Source organism: Protomyctophum bolini (genome assembly GCF_963924005.1).
Source record: "Protomyctophum bolini genome assembly, chromosome: 13".
In the NCBI taxonomy this organism is placed as follows: Eukaryota; Metazoa; Chordata; class Actinopteri; order Myctophiformes; family Myctophidae; genus Protomyctophum; species Protomyctophum bolini.
In genome coordinates, this window is record NC_137874.1 from 27736115 (window position 1) to 27760806 (window position 24692).

The window sequence follows — 24692 nt, forward strand, 5'->3', positions numbered from 1 at the left end:
CTCAAATGGAATATTCTATTAATTATTAGCAAACTAAATAGTGATTGCCTCTGCGAGGAGCTGTATGCTCGGCTTCTGTATCAGACATACATTTTATGAGTGTGAGAAGTGACTCTCAGATTTTTTTTCTCATGCACTCAACCGGGACTAATTGAAACATTGAATTTGTAGGCCGCAGCTTCATTATAAGTCTGCTATTCCCGCCCAAAAGTGGTGACCTTGCATGCACCAGCAAGCTACTGTGGCATTGTACAGTATAGTACGTAAGTACATATATACGTATATAATGCACTGTTTTTACTGTTGAATGGCATCGCATCACATTGTACTAGATAAATACAGTAGTGTAGTGATGTTCTAATCACCTTGTCTGGAGACAGACCCTTATGGTCTACTCTAGTGTGTGTGTGTGTGTGTGTGTGTGCGTGCGTGTGTGTGTGTGTGTGTGTGTGTGTGTGTCTTGCTCTTTTTAAAGTTCACATTCCTGCATGTATCTGCAGGTGTAGAATTGGTAGCATATGGTTTTAGGAGGTCATTTTAAGGTCTGTCAGTAAATACTGAGCATTGGGCAAAGCAAATATCACAATTAGCTTGAAAAAAAAAAAAACAGTGATTTATTGCAGATAGAAAGTGTCTATATTAGTAGTGGTTACACATTAACAAGTCGAAGTGAAACAAAGGATGCTTTATTTTGCTCTGTTTAAGCACATTCACCATTTGTGGGTATGGATTTAACAATGTTCTTTGTGAAACCTTTTGTTGAAAACATAAACTCTGTTTAAATTATTTTCAGAGTTGATGAATATGATTCCTTTATTGAAGTCACGTGATTCTTTTTTTTTTTTTTTTTTTACAATATACTTAGTAAGTTAGCAAGTTACAGATAGTATTTGATCAAACGTGAATTCAGTATAGACAGCCGGTAAGAACGGTTCAAAGTTCTATCATGTACTTAAAGTATAAGACAAACATTCAGCTCTAACCCATAATCTTTTGTCTGTTAATATTTTATTTGCCCTGCCTTCTCACAGTCAATCAATATGTCTATTGTCGTTGTCCGCATTGACCTCGCTACTTAAAGGTAAAGTCAACCCCAAACTGATGCAAGGTGTTACAGTTCAGCATGTATACCTCTATATTAACAATGACAATGACAATAGCTCCGACATTAAATCACTGCACCTACTTTTAATTCAGACCTTTTTATATATCTATGGATAATTACATAATTTTTTTAATACATAATTACATAATGTTTTTCATACTTTTTACATATCTATGGATAATTACATAATTTTAACCACAGAAAATAACCATTTAAAACATAATGAGGATCCACACTTTTTGACAACCATGAAGCAATGAAAATGTTCAACCAAGTGGAATGTCACGTTAACCACTACAGCCTATTGAAAGAAATATTTATAAAAAAACAAATCTTTTTTTTTTTTTAAAACACACATATATATATAGATATATTTTAGCCATCCTGTGTGGCACATTGAGATTGTAGATCTGCTCTTTTCGAATGTATTTATTTTCTAATAATGACATTCCCGAAATAAGGACACTATGGTTAAATGGTTTAACAGTATTTCACAGTTGTCTTAATTTACAATTTACATCCTTCCCAGTGTAATGTCCTCCGCTATGGATATGGATGATATGCTCCTGCTGCCTATCCCCTCCACTGTAATTGTAATTGATTGATACCAATTGCAAATCCCCTCCCCTGTGTAATTGTTAGATTTGATTGAAACTTAATGAGAATGCATCTCTTTACAGAGAAAAGTGTACTTTCTTTGTGTCACTCTTTGGTTAGTGTATGTTCTTTGTTTCATGATGGTCAGTTGGCCAGGTCAACATTGTGAGGCCACGTCATCTCTGTTCCTACGTCAAAGAGGCCGGCTTCTGAAGGTGGTCTGTATAGGGGCAGGTGGTACTTATACTGTACTGTATCATTGTTCGGCAGTCTGCTCTGATTTGCCACACTTGCATGCTGCGCTGTCTGCCAAGCACCATTTCTACATAGATGATTTGATGTGGCCGACCCCAGTACATAGGCGGTTGTGCAGGGTCCATTGTATAGGTCTTTTTTTTTTAAGATGATTTATTTTGGCTTTTATTGATAGTTATTAGTGAAGACAGACAGGAAAGTGAGAGGGAGAGAAGGGGAGAGACATGCAGCAAAGGTCGTCATGAACGGGACTCGAACACGCGACACGCTAGCTGTCAGGCCAGCCGCCAGAGACTGTATGTGGCATGCGCCTGGACCACTAGGCCAGCGGGTGCCCCGATAGGTCTTCACCTTTGATGCCATCTCCCGGGTCCCAGATATAGTGATGGATTTGTGAGGGCCAAACTGTCCCCCACTCCTGCTTCCAAGATGCTGCCAGCCATGCGTTAAGATGTCCTCAGGGATAGACCATAAGCGGCTCGAGAAGGCCAAACGTTATCCAGTGTATACTGCTGATCATCCCCAATAGGATTCATCGGCTCATCAGTTCTTGATTTTGAACTTGACCTTGATTGTGACCATGACCTTTGAGCTGTTTTATTGATATACAGGAGTAGACTGACAGGACTGAGTAGGGTGCCTGGACCACCACGCCAGTGGCCCGGGCCACCTTTGACCCTTTTGACCCCAAATCATAACTACTGGGGGAAACACCCCCCTGTCAGGTGATAAGAAGCGGCCTGCTCACTCCTCATGCATTGAACGAAGCATGAGCTCAGATCGGGGCTCTCCCCAGATTGGTAGGAGGGAGAGTAGAGCCCAGGATTACAGTTTAGGCAATTGGCACCGCAGGTTACAAAAATCGTGGGATAAAAATGTTGTTTTAGTAAAAACAAGAAAATACTTTCTTAACAAAAATTGCTATTTATATATATTTTTTAAAGAACTCTCAAAACATGTATTTCTTAATCAGATCTTTGGGGTATTTGATTAGGTACCTGCACCAACCTAGACACAAAGCTTTTCTCTGTCAAATCTCAATCTAGGTCAATTAGTTGTAAAAATGGTGTGGGAGCCAGCCTGACATGATGGGGCAGCTGGTTTCACAGTTTGGGGGCTACAACTGAGAAGTCTCGCTCCCCCTTTGCTTAATTAGGAACAAATAGGATATATCTATCTATTTGTCTTTCCATCCTACTGTATCTAACTATATCTATCTGGGTAGAATGGGTAGAATATACTTTCTGTAAAAGCCATTAATGTATGAATTCTAAAGTTTGCTTAGCCTTCAACAGTCAGGCTGTGTATACATGCAGTATAATGTAGTTTCAGTGGAGTCACTGCCTCAATACTTATCTCATCAATCAACATAACTGATTGGGCTAAGTCAAGTTTATTTAATGTCCATTATCACACTTTCAATACACTTTACAGAAATAAAGTATCGATATAATAAAGTAAAATAATAAAAAGTCACTTAATGTATGATTGACTGATGTTTTTATTGACAAAAATACTGTATACATGAACATAATGTACTTATAAAGATGAAGAGAACTGTATTGTATATTAAATTGGACATAAAGTGGATACGTTATTTGCCTTTGGCACACTGGAAGTCAGTATACAACAATAAAAACATCATTACATAAAATACAGTACACAAATGCATTAAAATACTATATAAAATTCCCATAACGCAGCAACAGTGATCATGGGCTGATAGGGATTAGGTGGTAGAGCTACTTAAACATTTTCTTATTTAATATGTCTATTGTCTACTGCACTACTGCACTACTTTTTGTTAAGCCTCCTGCCTTATGGTAAGAGATAAAAGTCTGGGCGAAGAGGGTGGGTAGAGCCATTGTAAATCTGAATATGTCCTGAAGTCTCCAATGATCTTACAAGCCTAGTTGACTATACCTTGGTGACCCTGCCTTACCTTTTTATAAATGTTATCTGCATTGTTCTGAAAGGTGAGTTTATTGTCTATAGCTGTTCCCATATATTTAAAGACACTGACCTGCTCCACTTCCTCCGCACTCATAATAACAGGCCTAAAGATGGACCCTGAGCCCTCTGCTTCCGTCCCCCCCTCCCAAACACAGCTCCTTGGTCTGGTAAAGATGGACCCTGAGCCCTCTGCTTCCGTCCCCCCTCCCAAACACAGCTCCTTGGTCTGGTAAAGATGGACCCTGAGCCCTCTGCTCACGTCCCCCCCTCCCAAACACAGCTCCTTGGTCTGGTAAAGATGGACCCTGAGCCCTCTGCTCACGTCCCCCCCTCCCAAACACAGCTCCTTGGTCTGGTAAAGATGGACCCTGAGCCCTCTACTTCCGTCCCCCCCTCCCAAACACAGCTCCTTGGTCTGGTAAAGATGGACCCTGAGCCCTCTGCTCACGTCCCCCCCTCCCAAACACAGCTCCTTGGTCTGGTAAAGATGGACCCTGAGCCCTCTGCTTCCGTCCCCCCCTCCCAAACACAGCTCCTTGGTCTGGTAAAGATGGACCCTGAGCCCTCTGCTTCCGTCCCCCCTCCCAAACACAGCTCCTTGGTCTGGTAAAGATGGACCCTGAGCCCTCTGCTCACGTCCCCCCCTCCCAAACACAGCTCCTTGGTCTGGTAAAGATGGACCCTGAGCCCTCTGCTTCCGTCCCCCCTCCCAAACACTGAAACACAGCTCCTTGGTCTGGTAAAGATGGACCCTGAGCCCTCTGCTTCCGTCCCCCCTCCCAAACACAGCTCCTTGGTCTGGTAAAGATGGACCCTGAGCCCTCTGCTTCCGTCCCCCCTCCCAAACACAGCTCCTTGGTCTGGTAAAGATGGACCCTGAGCCCTCTACTTCCGTCCCCCCTCCCAAACACAGCTCCTTGGTCTGGTAAAGATGGACCCTGAGCCCTCTGCTTCCGTCCCCCCTCCCAAACACAGCTCCTTGGTCTGGTAAAGATGGACCCTGAGCCCTCTGCTTCCGTCCCCCCTCCCAAACACAGTTCCTTGGTCTTAGTGACATTAAGGTCAATGAAGCTGCCCTCAAACCAGGTGGCAATATGGTCGATGTGCTGGGAGTAGGAGGGGGAAATGTCCTGCAGGCGGGCAACCAAGGCCATCATCATCAGCATACTTTATGAGAGAGAACTCTTTGTTGTTTTATTTCAACTCATTTGTCTATAGGAGAATAAGAGAGGAGATAAAACACACCCCTGTAGAACGCCAGCATTCAAGACAAGGCAGACAGAAAGTGTGTTAATAAAGACTCGTTAAGGACGGACGGACGGACGGACGGACAGACGGACGGACGGACAGACAGACAGACAGACAGACAGACAGACAGACAGAGCTGTGTAATGGAGTGGTTGCACCACTCAAAAACCTGAAAGACTTTTATCAGATTGTTACAACTTAAACTTATTGCGAACGCAGTGATTGCGAACGCAGTGAGCACTTACTATGAGACCTAGCAGATCATGTCTGTGTGTCTGTCTGTCTGTGTGTCTGTCTGTCCCGCTTTTGTGCCCATATATGGAGCTGAGTGATTACGTCACCATGACTCAGCCATAACCCTATAAGGAGTCCCCAAAGCAGCTATACGTCCAAAACCCAAATATGTAAGCTGCGTTCGCTTCCCGCGTTTGCGCGTCTTACTGGTATAGGGCTGCTACTACTACTAGCAGATTGATGTTGCTGCAACTACTACTGTTAAAATAATGAATTCTGTAGGTCAACTTCTCCCTTATCAGTGTTGCACATTGTAATGTTTTTGATAATGAATTGATATGGTTCACACACAGTATATGTGGCCTATGGTAGTTTTAAACACACTTTATGCTTTGCAATTTTTTATTTATTGCATTTAACTATGGTAAAAATGACATTTTCTTTCCAGATATAAATATAAAGCACTATTGTAACATACAGTACATACTGAGGGATTTAAACGTATTTACATTGTTTTCCATTGCATGTTCTTTGGTGAGAAAAATAACTTCATATGAACAGAGGTTTCTATACAAAATAGATTTTTATTTTACAATTTTTAACTGAAGTGACTAATCAAACAATATTAAGGTTACTGCATTATTTATGCAAATGTATATTTACATTTTGGGAATATTCATCCCCATGGGATATTTAATCATTCTGTAGATTAATACACAATACATTATTATTACAGATTCTCCTTTTATAATAATCATAAAACAAACACTTAATGTACATAATACTGTACATTACACACATTACACATACAGTAAACATATACACATTACATGTGTATATGACAATAATTACAGGCTCATTACACATGAAAGAGTATAGTGTGAGTAGAGTGTTACCAAATGAGAACAATTTTAGTAGAGATTTATCTTAAGAGGCTCCATACATGCTACAGAATGTCAATAAACATATAGCTAGAATACTAGCTATATATAGTTAGTTAATAATAATAATAATAATAATAAACCTTTATTTATATAGCACCTTTCAAAATGAGGATACAAAGTGCTTTACAAAAAAAAATAAGAACAAATGCAGTGCACACTGCACACCATAAACAACAGTTTACAATAATAAAAAATAGACAGACAATGAAATTGTTCTTCCTATCAATCCCGTTGGTTCTATTTACTGCTCTGACCAATCCTTCCATGTATTACGACTTTGGGCTTGTTTCTCTGTAAAGTCGCTTGCAAATATTGGTAGTTACTTATTTTGGCCTGCTTTCTAATGTGATTCTCAAACATTTTCATGTCTAGGACCCCCAGATGTATGTGCTTATGTGGACTAGTTGCTTATTTTCATATAGACCTGGTTGCTTATTTCCCTCGCAAAATCTGGCAACACTGGCTTTGACTCACAGTAGCACACATCCTCCACCTTTAGCTGCAACATAATTGGGGTCAAGGTCATTGGGCAGCTTTCCACCCTCCCCCCAGATATTCAGCTCTCCAAACACCCCCGTCTCAATCATCTCCTCCTGCCAAGGGATGGAGACATTTCCAGAAGAAAAGTCATCGTAGTCCTTGGCGTCCTTGGCATCCAGGAGCACACCTTTAATTGTGCTGAAGGCGCCCACATCATCAATGTCTTTGGCATAAACTGCCTTAGGGTCAGGGACAAACGGAGGAGGCAACATGCCTGTGGACAAACAGAACATAAATTAAGCGTATACTAAATTCATACAGACCTGGAGGCAGTGTGAGTTATACTCTTGTACTTATGTTAAGTAGGTTATTGTCATAGAACTGGTAACAGTGTATTATTTTGGAATTGTATACATTGCACACCTGCTTCCAGACGTCCCCAATTAAGCTCCTTGAAGAATGGCTGACACTTGAGCTCTGCGCATTCATTGTTTTTGAACCCCAGACGTTTCTGTGGGTCCTTCTCCAACAGAACTTCACAAAAGTCTTTGCAGTCTTTGCTGAATTTGGGTGAATAGGGAGCTGGATCGTTCAAGATTCTGCGTGCAACCTCAGTATTCTCAACCTGAAAACAAGGTATCACAAATGCTCCAAAGTTGTAACTGAGACAGAGCATCATCATCATTTTGTCGAGATCATGGATTCCACAATGCTACGCCAGACTTCCCGGTCCTTCATTGCCACCCCCAGTTCCTGCCTAAGCATGTGTCCCTAGCGATGACATCAGGGAGACAGTTTCCAGACAGAGCAAGCAGTCGCAAATTCAACATATTTCCCCTTAAAGGGGAATACCACTCATTTTCAACACTATGTTATGATGTTTCTAAATTAATGTTATCATACCAAATAAGAGTATTTATGTCACAGAGGGGTTTCCTACTTTAGTGTATCCATGTGTAGGAATGAATAATCACTGAGCAAGCAAATCTTAGTTAATTAATTATAGCATATGGATATACTGGTATATTCCTTTTCACAAGATATAGCTCTTAGATAAAAATAACTAAATTGTCTGAAAATGTGCTAACAAGTCTTTCGTTTATTGTAAAGATGTGCGGTAAAAAGGTAAAAACTATTTTGGGGGTCCCTGCAGGTGATTAGCTTAATCATCTGTGGAAAATAAATATATAAACGCTTGCACTGATGCGACAGATGCTTAATTGCGCCACAAAAAACATTTCAAACTAAAAACTAAATACTAGATAGAGGCAAACAAGCGCTCGCAAACAAGAGCTCACAATACCTCTCACTCAGTGCTATTTTCATATACCTGTATGTATCTGAGGAACCGTGTCAAACTAAATGTAATGCCTACAATTTCATGTGCTTGTCAGGTATAGGGGCCCTAGGGGGTCCTCAGTTTAAATAGATGTTTTGTGAGCTTGTACATCAGCTACTTTCGCTAATTTTGCGTCACACTATGACTGACAAAGTGTAAGTGTGGTTAAAATGAACATTCTCTCATTGTGTTTTGCACCTTCTCTCCTCGAGTTCTAAAGGGTCCTTTGGCTTCGATCATCTCATACACTGTGACTCCAAGCGTAAAATAGTCCACTGAGTAGTCATACTCCTTTTTCTCCAGGAGCTCTGGAGCCATGAAGCCTATATTTATAGACAAAAATACAGAAACAATATTATGCAGAAAAGCTCTATACAACACTAGCATAGATTAAGCTCTAAAAGCAGCCTGCACCCATCTAACATTAACACAGCAGCCAAATGGCTGTCGTGTTACAGTAAGTGGTCAGATGGGTGGGCAGCAAACTCTTCCCAGATTTTCAAGTGGGCCCTGATCCAGAAAAGGTTGGCAACCATTGATTGATTGATTGATTGATTGTGGGCTCGCTCCAGCGAGCCCACACTAGTTATCTACAGCCAACCTTCAATATGTTCAGCTTTATGCAGTTATTTATGCTTGTATGTTTGCTATAACAAGTTAACAACGCATTCAAACCTCTGCCGCTTCCTGGGGCGGCAGTGAATACGTCACCATCCATCATCACGGCTCCGGGCCAATGGTCCATTTTTGTTGTAATTCTTTTAAACTTTTTCTTTAATACATTTTCTACTGTACATCATATACATTGCGGGTTTCCAGCGAGCCCACACAGTTTCTGCTTTTCTAGTTTATTTATTTATGCTCACAGTATCAGATTAGTATTTTTTTGTTCCATTTGCAAATGAATATGTTCACCCAATTTATCATGTACCTGGAGTTCCTGCATATCCCTTAGTTTTGTCTTTTCCTGGTGGTAGTTCCACAGCGAGACCCAAGTCTGAGAGACGCACATTTCCTGAGTAAAAAAGGGTTTTAGATGTAGCAAAACATATTGTCAGCCATGTGATTGGATGCTGTAGTACCACATCAAGCTCAGATCTGGTACAACATACTTTTAGAGGTATCGTTCACCTGTATCATCCAGCAGTACATTCTCTGGTTTTAGGTCCCTGTAGATGATCCTGTGCTGGTGGAGGTGCTCCATCCCACAGATGATCTGAGCAGCATAGAAGCAAGTTCTTTTCTCATTGAAACCTGGATTTTTCTCATCCACATTGTACATGTGAAACCTAAAGTAACAATAACTCAAATTAGACAAAAGGACAAGGGAAAGGCATTCTGGTGAATTTTAAGGAAAATTCGTGTTTTTAGCAGTAGGGGCTATGTGGACGAGGGAGCTGTGAGAGAAAATAATCTATTTGGGACAGGTTATTCTCTGACGTACAGTATTACGCACCTCAGGGCCTAGTCTGTATATTAGCCATGAGCTTGATCTACCTTAGGCTGATTAGGAGAGATGAGAAGGAGCACATTGTTCCCACACTGTCAAACACTGAGACTGACACCACTTTATACTAAGGCTGGGAAGTTCTGCCAGACTGAGGATTGGACAGCTCCCAAGTATGTGTGCATATGTGTGTTTAAAAATGTATGCTACCTGAGGTCTCCTCCGTTCATGATGGTCATAACTAGACAGAGGTCTGTCTTGGTCTGGAAGGCGTATGCCAGTGACACAATGAAGCGACTGTGAACTTTTGCCAGAATGAGTTTCTCCACAATTGCTCCCTAAAAACAAGTCAAGTAGTATTAGTCTCCATCAATGTATGCATGTTGAACATAAACACAATGCAGTGAGGTTATTGAAAGTGTCCTATACATTTGAGGGACTTGATTGGTTCATCAAAGACTCCGTCTAGCTTGGGCAGGGACATCAGTCGGTTTTCATGATGTTGTCATTTTCATGTGATGTGATGTGCACCATGTACCTTAGCTGTTCTTTACCTCTATGATAATGTTGCTAATTCAGTTTTGCTCCTGTGGACCAAAATGTAAGCAAAAGGTAAATCTCCATTAACCACTAATGATTTTACAAGCAGGGGGCTTGAACTTGGGGCATTTTATCTATGCCTGGTTCTGAGCCGATTAGCAAGGTCTTGCAAGCTGCTTTTCATTGAGCCATTGTGGCTCTGATTAGGGTTAAACTAAGTCTCTGGACTCACTGGGTAATCTTTTCAAACAACTCTACCCCTTTGGTTTTGAGGTTTTGAAGGGAAAGTGTTAACTTTGTGTCACAATGCTTGTTATACCATTCTAATGGCTCTGGGAGAAATGTTGGGGTGGGGCAGCATGAACCATTCTAATGGCTCTGGGAGCAACGTTGGGGTGGGGCAGCATGAACCCTTTACCTCATAACCATTCTAATGGCTCTGGGAGCGATGTTGGGGTGGGGCAGCATGAACCCTTTACCTCATAACCATTCTAATGGCTCTGGGAGCAACGTTGGGGTGGGGCAGCATGAACCCTTTACCTCATAGCCTTTGCGTTTCTTCAGCCTCTTCTTGCAAAGCTTCTTATTGGCATACATCTTCCCTGTCGCCTTGGCCTGACAAGCATGCACTTCCCCAAAACCTCCTTTGCCAAGCACTCTAAAGTCCATGAACCAATCCTCATTAATATTCTGACTTTCCAGCCATTTGAACTGAACAAAGCGCAAGAAGTACATGCTGTTCTTGAAGCCCGCAAGGGTTTCCTTCTCCAGGTGTTTGAGGAGCTGCTGCTCGCTTTCTTTGAACAGGTCATTAGGGACGTTCTTGTGATCTGCTTTCACTTTAGCAATTGCCTTCTCATCAAGGAATTTGCAAAAGGTTTTGGATGCGGACTCAAAGTACTTATTGATAACCTTTTGTGCCTTCTGTGCTCTGTCTTTCTCTTGGGAACAGTTGTAGTCTCCTATATCCTTCCACAGCTGTCCAGCATTCTTGTGAGCGGCCTCGCTGTCCAAGTATTCCTGGAAGAGGCGCATGCCGATGGACTGTTGGACACACATGCTGTCAAACTTTGAGTCCACTTTTGCCTTCATCTGCTCACAGTCCCTAATGTGTGGGAGGTTTAGTTTAGCACGGTACTTCTTGTCACGCAGGGCAGCTGGTGAGGTACCATCCAGACTGCCACGGGCTGACACATAGGCAGAGTTAGCCACCACTGTTGTCAGACCACCGATATCCATGGTTACACTTCACCTGGAATACACAAGACGGAGAAATACACTAATGAGAAGTATAGCCTAGAATTTGTCATCCGATACCATTGCTTGCTGAAAATAACATATTTTAATCTGTCTTAGACTACACAGTCTCTCTCTTGCACAGTACAAAATGTATTTGCAGTATCGAGCTTGAGGCACCTAATATAACATGACACCACTTGTCCATTGAACTTCAATGGAATGCGGACGTCATGTTATTAGTCGCCCTATTACTGTGCTCGTTATTGATAGTAGGCTACAGTATGGGTGATGATGATGTATCATTTATGATTATTACTGTACTACAGAAGTGCTTCTAGACTAGAGGTCTTTCATAAATGTCTATGAAATGCCTGCAGATGTTCCAATTTTCTTTTTTCTCGAATCCAGTTTTATCCCTAGTGTTGTTACTGTAACTTGGCTTTCAATGTATGAGTATAGCCTTAAAGTTTAAACCTGCAGTGTTGCAGGGTAGCCAACTAGGGTTGTCACGATCCGATCGGGTGATCGGAAATCAGGCCGTTCACGTAATTTTCAAATGATCGGAATCGGATCGGGAGCAAAAAATTATATCCATATCATGATATTAGACTGGAAATTGTCTGTGATTTGGGATATTCTATACTATTGTGATATGGCATAAACGTGTTTTATAAAATATAAATATCGGATCCGGAAAAATCAGTATCGGCAGATGCTCAAAATCAAATTATCGGAATCAGGAGCAAAAGAAACGTGATCGGGACATCCCTATAGATCCCAAAGATCCTATGTTTTTACAGTATGTCTAATTTTGTAATTTATTGTGGATTTATAGCTTTTCATGAAACTTGGTATAGGAATGATCAGTGCTGTAGGCTGCCTTGAAGAGATGGTTAACTCAAGGTCAACATCAGTATGTCATAAAATAATAGGTAAAATCTCAGGAACAGATAACAATAGATGTTGGGGTGGGCACTGTTTTCACCTCAGACTGAAAGACAGGGATGGAAATCCCAGTCTGCAATCTTAGAAACTGCTATGAGATTTTACAAGAAATGCCAGAAACACATCATCCAATCAAGTCTAAATGATTTGAATCACATACTGAGGGAGCTCTGCGCAACACAAAACCAAAAGTGAATTCACTTAGACCTATTAGGAGCGTACCAAATGTTACAAATGTCACTGTTTGTTTCAAAGATATGATTTGTGTCCAAATTAGGTACACGTGATCTTGAGTCATCTGAAATGAGTATTAAACATATTTTATTTATATTCCATGGTGTTTGCGGGAGGCTTTATTTTAAAAACCGTGTGTTGTACAAACAATTTCCCCCCGCAGCCTCATCAGGTCCCAACGGCTTCAACCCATGACGTATGCAGACTCCTGAGTCCTGCTTATTAGGCCACCCAGCCTTGTGGAGATATGCGCTCTGCAGAACACAACTTTCTAGTTAATACTGTATTACAGGTATTTGGTTTGTTGATTGATTTTTGTTACGCTTGTTAAAAGCGATAAAAAAAGGGTAATTATGACAAGTGGCAAGGCATTTATATGCAAACAAGCTATTTTCATCATCTACTGTAGTGGTTCTCAACATTTTATAGATCAGGATCTGCTTAAAAATCTCCTACCCATCTTTTACCACTTAAGTGGTCACGTGTATTTCCAGAGCATCGATTGTGTTCTGGCTCGGATCAATGGAACTAATACAGTATACTATATTCCTTCCTTGTTCCTATTTGTTTATTAAAGTGAAAGGTTTTCATGGTTTTGAAGATTTTTAACTTATTTAAGTTTGTAGACAGTAATCTGTCTCGAAGAAGTAACATTTAAGTAGGCTACTGAAAGCGATACTGTGGGTTCTATGGCTCCTTCCTGCATGATTATCCATAATCCAGTTAACGCTGACCATTAACAGCATGAACTACAAACACTGACACTAACTAACTTATTTGTATTATTTTCTCTTCTATTTTTTCTATTTCCTCATGTACATTTTAGTAATGTAAGCTGTGTTTTACAATACATAAAGCTCAAAGTAAGGTTTTTATGATCCTCACATGTTTCTACAACAAATTCATGTCTTTTTGAATGTGGCCAATTATGCACATGTGAATGTTCCTTAATTTAAAGTATAACTGTTATTTGGATTTAGTATTTTATCAATACAAGATGAGCATTAACAATGACACCACAGGTTTTTCAAACCTTTCCAACTCTTAATTTCTCCCATACATTGTCAACCACAAAAAAGGGAACTTTCTTGTTTGACTCTGACAATAAATATTTAACATTTTAAACAATGAAACACTTATAGCTTGCATGTTAAATGTTGATAAATTAATGTTGAACATTGTTACCTACCTTACTTTTCCCTCGTAGCGATGAATAAGGTTTTAAAGGCAATTAATCAAATGGCCACCATGTAGTTCCTTTAGATATTTTCCACTGAACTCTGTTAAGATGAAGGTATCATCATCGCTGTACTGTCGACATCTGTGATGCTTTTGCTCTTGAGTATCTGACTCTCCCCTCGTTCACAGTGGTAGCTTGACCATGACATGAAAAGGTAGGAGGTTCAGGTCTAGGTCTATACACTACATGTAAAATCCTGCTTGATAGGTTCATTAGCTGGCAGGGATTACACTACGACATTATCAGGGAAAGCTGCTTGTCAGGGGCTATTAGCATATATCAGCAGCGGGAGGGATTACTGTTGAAGACAGCTTCATCCACTCTGAAATCTTAGAAGATGGCCTTTTCCTGTTCTCTTTACTTATTTGTATTATTATTTTTATATGATGTGTGGACCCAATTATTAATCTCGCCGGGGAAAGTCACTTAGAGCTTGACCCAGATGATGGCTGTTCCGATGCTCATGATGAGGCAGTTAGGGCCAATTCATACTCCTATTTTCCGCTGTAGAGCCTACAATGTGACGTCATTTGAGGTTCGGGGGGGCGGGTACCGTCCTAAAGTCGTCTCTTCGGTGCTACTGAACATTTCTGACGAGCCAAAATCATTTCGGCTCTACAGCGCCGAAACAGCGGTAAAATAGGAGTATGAATCGGCCCTTAGGGGTCAAGTGTCTTGCTCATGATGACTGACACGTATTACTGGGTGGGCCCACTGCGCCTGGAGGAGAACCGCTGACCTTCTGATTACTGGGTGGGCCCACTGGGCATGGAGGAGAACCGCTGACTCTTCCCATGTTCCCATTAAGCTACAGCTGCCCCTAAAATGTTTTACCGCGTTTTCTTCTTTTTATAATTTTGTTTTAGACAGGACAGTGCAGTCACTCAGAATCAAATTGGGGCCGTTGCAATAATGGTTCAAATTCAGTATAACCATTATCATTGAGTCGACTTGACACACATTGATTGAATATTTATTTGTCAGAAATGTAAACAGCACATTATACAATGAGACACAAAAGGCTAAAAGGATAACACAAAAAGGCTTGGGGAATTGTTTCCATTGTGGTCCTATGTATTATTTATTTATTCTTTATTCATTCGGATCCCCATTAGCTGCCACCAAAGTATAGCAACTACTCTTCCTGGGATCCACAACAACAATACATTTAACACAACACAATAAAATGTCTGCAATTCATCAACACAGTATAAAATAAATCAGGTGGCAGTAGCAAAACAATGTTTGTATTTACACAAACCCTCAAAACTGGACATAGGAGTGCCTAGCGCCTCTCAAAAACAATAATACCGGTTGTGTCATCAACAAAATATTACATGTAGGCCTACTGTACAAAGGCAAAAAATGAAAAACAGTGGCAGTGAATTACATCTATGGGAATTTGCATTTACCTCGGGGTCAACTACTGGTACACACTTCTTTGTACCGGTATGTTTTACTTGCTGTAGTAGTAAACCTCAATGAGAAAATATCTGAAAAGTAAAACAATTGTATCTAGGCTTAATGATGTAGTGTAATTGATTTGACTGTTGTCCATAACTGCTATTTAGAAATGGAAGGATAAACTGTGCAACTGGTGTTGTTTAGAAGTAGCCTAATTTGATAGGCAATTTATTAAACATGGTTTACAATAGTGGTCTAGCTGTGAGAGAAAAGCCTAAACGGAAATGGGCAACAGATCACAAGCACCAATTGGATTAGTAAGTCTGACACTAAACATGACACAGAAGCACTAATCTCTGAACTAGGTCATTTCACACAAAGGGATGGTGGAAGGAACATATACATGTCTAAACGGGTAGCCTATGGTGTCTAAACGCTGATGACACCACAGCCTGTTCTGCCTGGCACAAATACAGAGCATAATCCAGGCCCAATTAACATTTTACCAAACCTAATTCACTGAGTAATGTATTCAATACTTTCTATGTCTCTCGACTGTGGTTGGTCAAAATAACTGGACCTTGGAATCCAATTTAAAGAGTTAAAACAATTAACCACACTAAACACTTCTAATCCAGTTAGCTGGCTGGAAAAAAAACCTCACTGTCCAGAGAGGAGACCAGGCCATTAAAAATAATAATAATCCCATAATTGCACTCACTAGTCTTCGCTCTGTTATTTGATGGCTGATAGATGACAAACAATGATTCAAACGAGATGGAAAGAGAACCTGTGTGTGGTGGAACCCGGATAGGGAAAGACACAAGTTGGTTATTGCAAGAAAAGTGCGCAATATACGTAGTCAGGAACTCAAATCACAGTGCAATGAGGTGAGAGTTAGAGAGCAAGTGATACAGAGGGGGAGAGTGAGTCATTTATCTTTCCATTCCCACAATAATAGAGTCAAAATGGTCTATAACTGTGACAACAGAGCCCATAACCCATGATGCGCAGTAACTCTGAAACACACAGTACAGAGTTCACAAAAACTCTAATAAATAGCTTACGTTTGGGAGAAGTGAAAACACAGCTTTCTTATGCTAATGGTTAATAACTGTAAATTTGGTCAGCCCACTGAGGAGAAAAATGGAATCACACAGACAGGTTTCATCATTTTATAGTAGGATGTGTGTGTGTGTGTGTGTGTGTGTGTGTGTGTGTGTGTGTGTGTGTGTGTGTGTGTGTGTGTGTGTGTGTGTGTGTGTGTGTGTGTGTGTGTGTGTGTGTGTGTGTTAATAATCATTTGTTCCATGCTGGCTGCATATCTGATGGATGTCGGTGGAAGGAAGTATCTATCCATTTATAAATGTGTTTATCTAAGGACTTCAATGAGTAGTAATTACAAAAACAGAGAGGGGAGTTGCACCACTCGGTTCACACAGGTGTGATTTTTTACTCTTAAATTGTTTCCAAGTAGCTCAGTTAACTCATGCTGTAAGTACTGGGAGGGAGCTGATGTCCACCTCCCGAGTTCTTGGCTGATACTACGATCTACTTCTCTTAAATAATACAATGTAATACATGTCATTCACAGAACACACATTTTGGCTGTTCAAGCCCCTCCGATACACAGCTTTGTGCACGGAATGTGACGATTTGATTGGCTGATGTATGATGATAAAAGTGCCCCTCACACAAGTGTGATTTTTAACTATATGTCAAGGATTACATAGTAATTTTAGTTTACGCTCTCTACAGCTGATTAAACAGAGATGTGGTTATAAATAAATGCCATTGTTAGCCACTGTTCTTCCTCAGACAATTACCCAAGATTAACTACAACTACTTGATACATATGCACTACCATGCAAGCAAAGCCTTAGAAGCCTCATGCATACTGTATTGTAGCGGCCAGCTATGGCTGCAGCCAATAGGACTGTCTTGGGGGTGGGACTTACTGGGGAGTGATTGACGGGGGCCTATGTGTACCCTCTGTGTGTATAGTTTGTGAGAGAGAGCAAACCTGACTAGGAGGTACACACTCAAATGCTGTCGTTATATGGATGATTATTGAACTAATAAAGAGAGATCTTTATCATTGGAACTACGTCTCTGCCTCCGGTTCCTGAGATGGTTACAGTATATACAGCCAGCCAGCCAGCCAGGTAGGCAAGTAGACAGGCATGGCAAATGACTGTCTAGTGTCTTCACAGAAGATCCAAGCAGAGCTCTCAACACCCTTTATTGCCAGCTACATAACAAGACTTATTAACTTGATTTTGCTAGCTTTGAAAATTAAAGTTACATGTAAGGGTAAGGGACGGGTTAGGTCCATGTTTCAGAGTAGCAGTATGTTTCTGTCCAGAGACTTTGCAGGGACCATTACTGTGTGAGCTCAGGTCCTCAGGATGATGATGGCTGTAGATGCAAAAGAATTACAGTAACATCTAGTGGCCATAAGTGGAAATTGTCACTACACTCCCTGCACTAATTGGCCCCACCGACCCCCATCTGAAAAGACATGCCAGAGAAGAAGAGATGATTTTTACGGCTCTAGGAGTACGTGTTTTCGACCCGTTTAATTTCAAGGACCCCCAGTTTGACATGCATTAGGCTACAGTCCCCCATTTAATGGCATTTCTATCTCTGAGACCCCAATGTGCAGTATAAGTAGTAAAATCACTGTTAATTTAACTCTGAGAGTGTACAAATGGATCCAAATGCGGAAAATTGCGGAAAAAAAGATTGCTTATAGCCGATCGTTTTTTCCGCAATTTTCCTGAATTCCTCCGCAAGACTTTTCCGCAATTTCACAATTATTCAAAAAAATTCAAAAAACGATTGACAATCCGCAATTTGCAAATTTTTCCCATCCTCCGCAATTTGCTAATGTTTCCCATCCTTCCAATTTTCAAAAATTGCTCCGCAACAGTACTCAATTTTTCCGCAATTTCGCAATTTTTCAAAAAAATTCAAAAAACGATCGGTTATAACCGAACGTTTTTTCCGCAATTTCCGCAATTTTTCAAAAAATTCAAAAAACCATTGACAATCCGCAATTTGCTAATTTTTCCCATCCTCCGCAATTTGCTAATGTTTCCCATCCTTTCCGGTAAATACAACACATTGAGCAGGGCACTGCAGGGAGTTGAACCCCGTTCCGGTAAACCAGAAGTCCGACACCAGTGCCTTAGTTTTTGTGTTTTTCATTTACAGGTCCAGGTGTGCATACGCATGTGCGCCTGTGCGTGTGTAGGTGCACGCTTCAATATAACCCATCGTTTTTTTCATTTTTTCAATATTGTCAAATCATTAAAAATGATGAAAAACGGCGCGCTATAGTATGCCGTACGATATAGGCTATAGCCCATGGTCCAAAATGATGAGAAACGAGGATAATTCTTTTTTCAAAATTTCAAAAAACATGGGCTATAACCTATCGTTTTTTTCATTTTTTCATTTTTGTCAAATCATCAAAAATGATGAAAAACGGCGCGCTATAGTATGTCGTACGATATAGGCTATAGCCCATGGTCCAAAATGATGAGAAACGAGGCTAACCTTTTTTTCCAAAATTTCAAAAAACATGGGCTATAACCCATCGTTTTTGTCATTTCGTCATTTTTTTCAAATCCTCAAAAATGATGAAAAATGGCGCGCTATAGTATGCCGTACGATATGGGCTATAGCCCATGGTCCAAAATGATGAGAAACGAGGCTAACTTTTTTTTTCAAAATTTAAAAAAACATGGGCTATAACCCATCGTTTTTGTCATTTTGTCATTTTTTTCAAATCCTCAAAAATGATGAAAAACGGCGCGCTATAGTATGCCGTACGATATGGGCTATAGCCCATGGTCCAAAATGATGAGAAACGAGGCTAACTTTTTTTTTCAAAATTTCAAAAACATGGGCTATAACCCATCGTTTTTGTCATTTCGTCATTTTTTTCAAATCCTCAAAAATGATGAAAAACGGCGCGCTATAGTATGCCGTACGATATGGGCTATAGCCCATGGTCCGAAGTGATGAGAAACGAGGCTAACTTTTTTTTTCAAAATTTCAAAAAACATGGGCTATAACCCATCGTTTTTGTCATTTCGTCATTTTTTTCAAATCCTCAAAAATGATGAAAAACGGCGCGCTATAGTATGCCGTACGATATGGGCTATAGCCCATGGTCCAAAATGATGAGAAACGAGGCTAACTTTTTTTTTCAAAATTTCAAAAAACATGGGCTATAACCCATCGTTTTTGTCATTTTGTCATTTTTTTCAAATCCTCAAAAATGATGAAAAACGGCGCGCTATAGTATGCCGTACGATATGGGCTATATCCCATGGTCCAAAATGATGAGAAACGAGGCTAACCTTTTTTTTCAAAATTTCAAAAACATGGGCTATAACCCATTGTTTTTGTCATTTTGTCATTTTTTTAAAATCCTCAAAAATGATGAAAAACGGCGCGCTATAGTATGCCGTACGATATGGGCTATAGCCCATGGTCCAAAATGATGAGAAACGAGGATAACTTTTTTTTCCAACATTTCAAAAAACATGGGCTATAACCCATCGTTTTTGTCATTTCGTCATTTTTTTCAAATCCTCAAAAATGATGAAAAACGGCGCGCTATAGTATGCCGTACGATATGGGCTATAGCCCATGGTCCAAAATGATGAGAAACGAGGCTAACTTTTTTTTTCAAAATTTCAAAAAACATGGGCTATAACCCATCGTTTTTGTCATTTCGTCATTTTTTTCAAATCCTCAAAAATGATGAAAAACGGCCCCCTATAGTATGCCGTACGATATGGGCTATAGCCCATGGTCCAAAATGATGAGAAACGAGGCTAACCTTTTTTTTCAAAATTTCAAAAAACATGGGCTATAACCCATCGTTTTTGTCATTTTGTCATTTTTTTCAAATCCTCAAAAATGATGAAAAACGGCGCGCTATAGTATGCCGTACGATATGGGCTATAGCCCATGGTCCGAAATGATGAGAAACGAGGCTAACTTTTTTTTTCAAAATTTCAAAAAACATGGGCTATAACCCATCGTTTTTGTCATTTCGTCATTTTTTTCAAATCCTCAAAAATGATGAAAAACGGCGCGCTATAGTATGCCGTACGATATGGGCTATAGCCCATGGTCCAAAATGATGAGAAACGAGGCTAACTTTTTTTTTCAAAATTTCAAAAACATGGGCTATAACCCATCGTTTTTGTCATTTCGTCATTTTTTTCAAATCCTCAAAAATGATGAAAAACGGCGCGCTATAGTATGCCGTACGATATGGGCTATAGCCCATGGTCCAAAATGATGAGAAACGAGGATAACTTTTTTTTTCAACATTTCAAAAAACATGGGCTATAACCCATCGTTTTTGTCATTTCGTCATTTTTTTCAAATCCTCAAAAATGATGAAAAACGGCCCCCTAGTATGCCGTACGATATGGGCTATAGCTTATGGTCCAAAATGATGAGAAACGAGGCTAACCTTTTTTTTCAAAATTTCAAAAAACATGGGCTATAACCCATCGTTTTTGTCATTTTGTCATTTTTTTCAAATCCTCAAAAATGATGAAAAACGGCGCGCTATAGTATGCCGTACGATATGGGCTATAGCCCATGGTCCGAAATGATGAGAAACGAGGCTAACTTTTTTTTTCAAAATTTCAAAAAACATGGGCTATAACCCATCGTTTTTGTCATTTCGTCATTTTTTTCAAATCCTCAAAAATGATGAAAAACGGTGCGCTATAGTATGCCGTACGATATGGGCTATAGCCCATGGTCCAAAATAATGAGAAACGAGGCTAACTTTTTTTTCCAAAATTTCAAAAAACATGGGCTATAACCCATCGTTTTTGTCATTTTGTCATTTTTTTCAAATCCTCAAAAATGATGAAAAACGGCGCGCTATAGTATGCCGTACGATATGGCCTATATCCCATGGTCCAAAATGATGAGAAACGAGGCTAACTTTTTTTTTCAAAATTTCAAAAACATGGGCTATAACCCATCGTTTTTGTCATTTCGTCATTTTTTTCAAATCCTCAAAACTGATGAAAAACGGCGCGCTATAGTATGCCGTACGATATGGGCTATAGCCCATGGTCCAAAATGATGAGAAACGAGGATAACTTTTTTTTCCAACATTTCAAAAAACATGGGCTATAACCCATCGTTTTTGTCATTTCGTCATTTTTTTCAAATCCTCAAAAATGATGAAAAACGGCGCGCTATAGTATGCCGTACGATATGGGCTATAGCCCATGGTCCAAAATGATGAGAAACGAGGCTAACTTTTTTTTTCAAAATTTAAAAAAACATGGGCTATAACCCATCGTTTTTATCATTTCGTCATTTTTTTCAAATCCTCAAAAATGATGAAAAACGGCCCCCTATAGTATGCCGTACGATATGGGCTATAGCCCATGGTCCAAAATGATGAGAAACGAGGCTAACCTTTTTTTTCAAAATTTCAAAAAACATGGGCTATAACCCATCGTTTTTGTCATTTTGTCATTTTTTTCAAATCCTCAAAAATGATGAAAAACGGCGCGCTATAGTATGCCGTACGATATGGGCTATAGCCCATGGTCCGAAATGATGAGAAACGAGGCTAACTTTTTTTTTCAAAATTTCAAAAAACATGGGCTATAACCCATCGTTTTTGTCATTTCGTCATTTTTTTCAAATCCTCAAAAATGATGAAAAACGGCGCGCTATAGTATGCCGTACGATATGGGCTATATCCCATGGTCCAAAATGATGAGAAACGAGGCTAACTTTTTTTTTCAAAATTTCAAAAACATGGGCTATAACCCATCGTTTTTGTCATTTCGTCATTTTTTTCAAATCCTCAAAAATGATGAAAAACGGCGCGCTATAGTATGCCGTACGATATGGGCTATAGCCCATGGTCCAAAATGATGAGAAACGAGGATAACTTTTTTTTTCAACATTTCAAAAAACATGGGCTATAACCCATCGTTTTTGTCATTTTGTCATTTTTTTCAAATCCTCAAAAATGATGAAAAACGGCCCCCTATAGTATGCCGTACGATATGGGCTATAGCCCATGGTCCAAAATGATGAGAAACGAGGCTAACCTTTTTTTTCAAAATTTCAAAAAACATGGGCTATAACCCATCGTTTTTGTCATTTTGTCATTTTTTTCAAATCCTCAAAAATGATGAAAAACGGCGCGCTATAGTATGCCGTACGATATGGGCTATAGCCCATGGTCCGAAATGATGAGAAACGAGGCTAACTTTTTTTTTCAAAATTTCAAAAAACATGGGCTATAACCCATCGTTTTTGTCATTTCGTCATTTTTTTCAAATCCTCAAAAATGATGAAAAACGGCGCGCTATAGTATGCCGTACGATATGGGCTATAGCCCATGGTCCAAAATGATGAGAAACGAGGCTAACTTTTTTTTTCAAAATTTCAAAAAACATGGGCTATAACCCATCGTTTTTGTCATTTTGTCATTTTTTTTCAAATCCTCAAAAATGATGAAAAACGGCGCGCTATAGTATGCCGTACGATATGGGCTATATCCCATGGTCCAAAATGATGAGAAACGAGGCTAACTTTTTTTTTCAAAATTTCAAAAACATGGGCTATAACCCATCGTTTTTGTCATTTCGTCATTTTTTTCAAATCCTCAAAAATGATGAAAAACGGCGCGCTATAGTATGCCGTACGATATGGGCTATAGCCCATGGTCCAAAATGATGAGAAACGAGGCTAACTTTTTTTTTCAAAATTTCAAAAAACATGGGCTATAACCCATCGTTTTTGTCATTTTGTAATTTTTTTCAAATCCTCAAAAATGATGAAAAACGGCGCGCTATAGTATGCCGTACGATATGGGCTATATCCCATGGTCCAAAATGATGAGAAACGAGGCTAACTTTTTTTTTCAAAATTTCAAAAACATGGGCTATAACCCATCGTTTTTGTCATTTCGTCATTTTTTTCAAATCCTCAAAAATGATGAAAAACGGCGCGCTATAGTATGCCGTACGATATGGGCTATAGCCCATGGTCCAAAATGATGAGAAACGAGGCTAACTTTTTTTTTCAAAATTTCAAAAAACATGGGCTATAACCCATCGTTTTTGTCATTTCGTCATTTTTTTCAAATCGTCAAAAATGATGAAAAACGGCGCCCTATAGTATGCCGTACGATATGGGCTATAGCCCATGGTCCAAAATGATGAGAAACGAGGATAATTTTTTTTTCCAAAATTTCAAAAAACATGGGCTATAACCCATCGTTTTTTTCATTTCGTCATTTTTTTCAAATCCTCAAAAATGATGAAAAACGGCGCGCTATAGTATGCCGTACGATATGGGCTGTAGCCCATGGTCCAAAATGATGAGAAACGAGGCTAACTTTTTTTTTTTTAATTTAAAAAAACATGGGTGTTACATTCCCCTTTTTAGGTCTAGGGGTATAAGAAGAGGATGCAACACGGCTGGCATGATAATTGTTATTTATTCACGTTATAAGGATAAGGTATCATAATAATAAACAATAAAGATGTACAACTGGAATACAAACGAAAAGACAGGCTATATGGGGCAACTCAAAGAAACCATCAAAACTATCTAGCCCTATTCTAAAGTATCGCACAACACTCTTACCTAACTCTAACCAATGAATGAAATGAAATGTACACAAAGTCAATCTACCTAAACTGTCTACGCTAACTACTGCCTAACAAAGATTTACAAAAAGTACGCACCCATACGCCGTAAGTATATATTATATATTATATATCTCTATATATATATATATAATTATAATCAGTTGTATCTTTTAGCTCTGAACCACCAATGACCGAAATAAAGCTCAGGGGACCACACACAGGTTTAGCCCCTGGCCTATGCTTATTAAACAGATTTGATCTTGAGCGTTTTAACTAGCTCCTACACGGACAAAGTACTGCTCAGTATGAGGTGACTGAGAGACAATGCCAATGAGTGCATGTCACAGGTGCTGCTAAGTAGTCTTCACAGTCTAGTCCTCTGAGCGCGGATTGGCTCCTGGTGACTAGGAGGTGGGCAGACAGCAAGGAGGTTGATGGTTCTTCTCCGCCTCCACGCCCCACAGCAGACCAGACCTGTGACTGAAAGTGTTGATCAGCACTCTGTACAATGCAACCCATTCATGATATATTATATATATATATATATACACATACAAACATAACCACGTTATCATATGATATATATATATATATATATATATATATATATATATATATATATATATATATATATATATATATATATATAAATATAATCATTACTTTATCATCTCATAACTATAAACATACTCCCCGATTATGTAACAATGGGCTATAACCCATCGTTTTTGTCATTTTGTCATTTTTTTCAAATCCTCAAAAATGATGAAAAACGGCGTGCTATAGTATGCCGTACGATATGGGCTATAGCCCATGGTC

General features: G+C 39.5%; 1 protein-coding gene across 1 annotated transcript; it reads right to left on the minus strand.

Annotated features, from left to right (window-relative positions):
• Positions 1–6806: 6806 nt before the first annotated feature.
• On the minus strand, positions 6807–12694 carry grk1b (G protein-coupled receptor kinase 1 b; the record flags this gene model as incomplete). The annotated part of the gene is made up of 7 exons (XM_080780047.1): positions 10683–12694; positions 9813–9940; positions 9287–9444; positions 9087–9170; positions 8354–8478; positions 7240–7441; positions 6807–7090 (listed from the first exon to the last, which is right to left on the minus strand). The coding sequence occupies exons 1-7, from the start codon at positions 11379–11381 to the stop codon at positions 6807–6809; spliced, it is 1680 nt and encodes a 559-aa protein (XP_080636173.1). The 5' UTR covers positions 11382–12694.
• Between the last annotated feature and the right edge of the window lie 11998 nt (positions 12695–24692).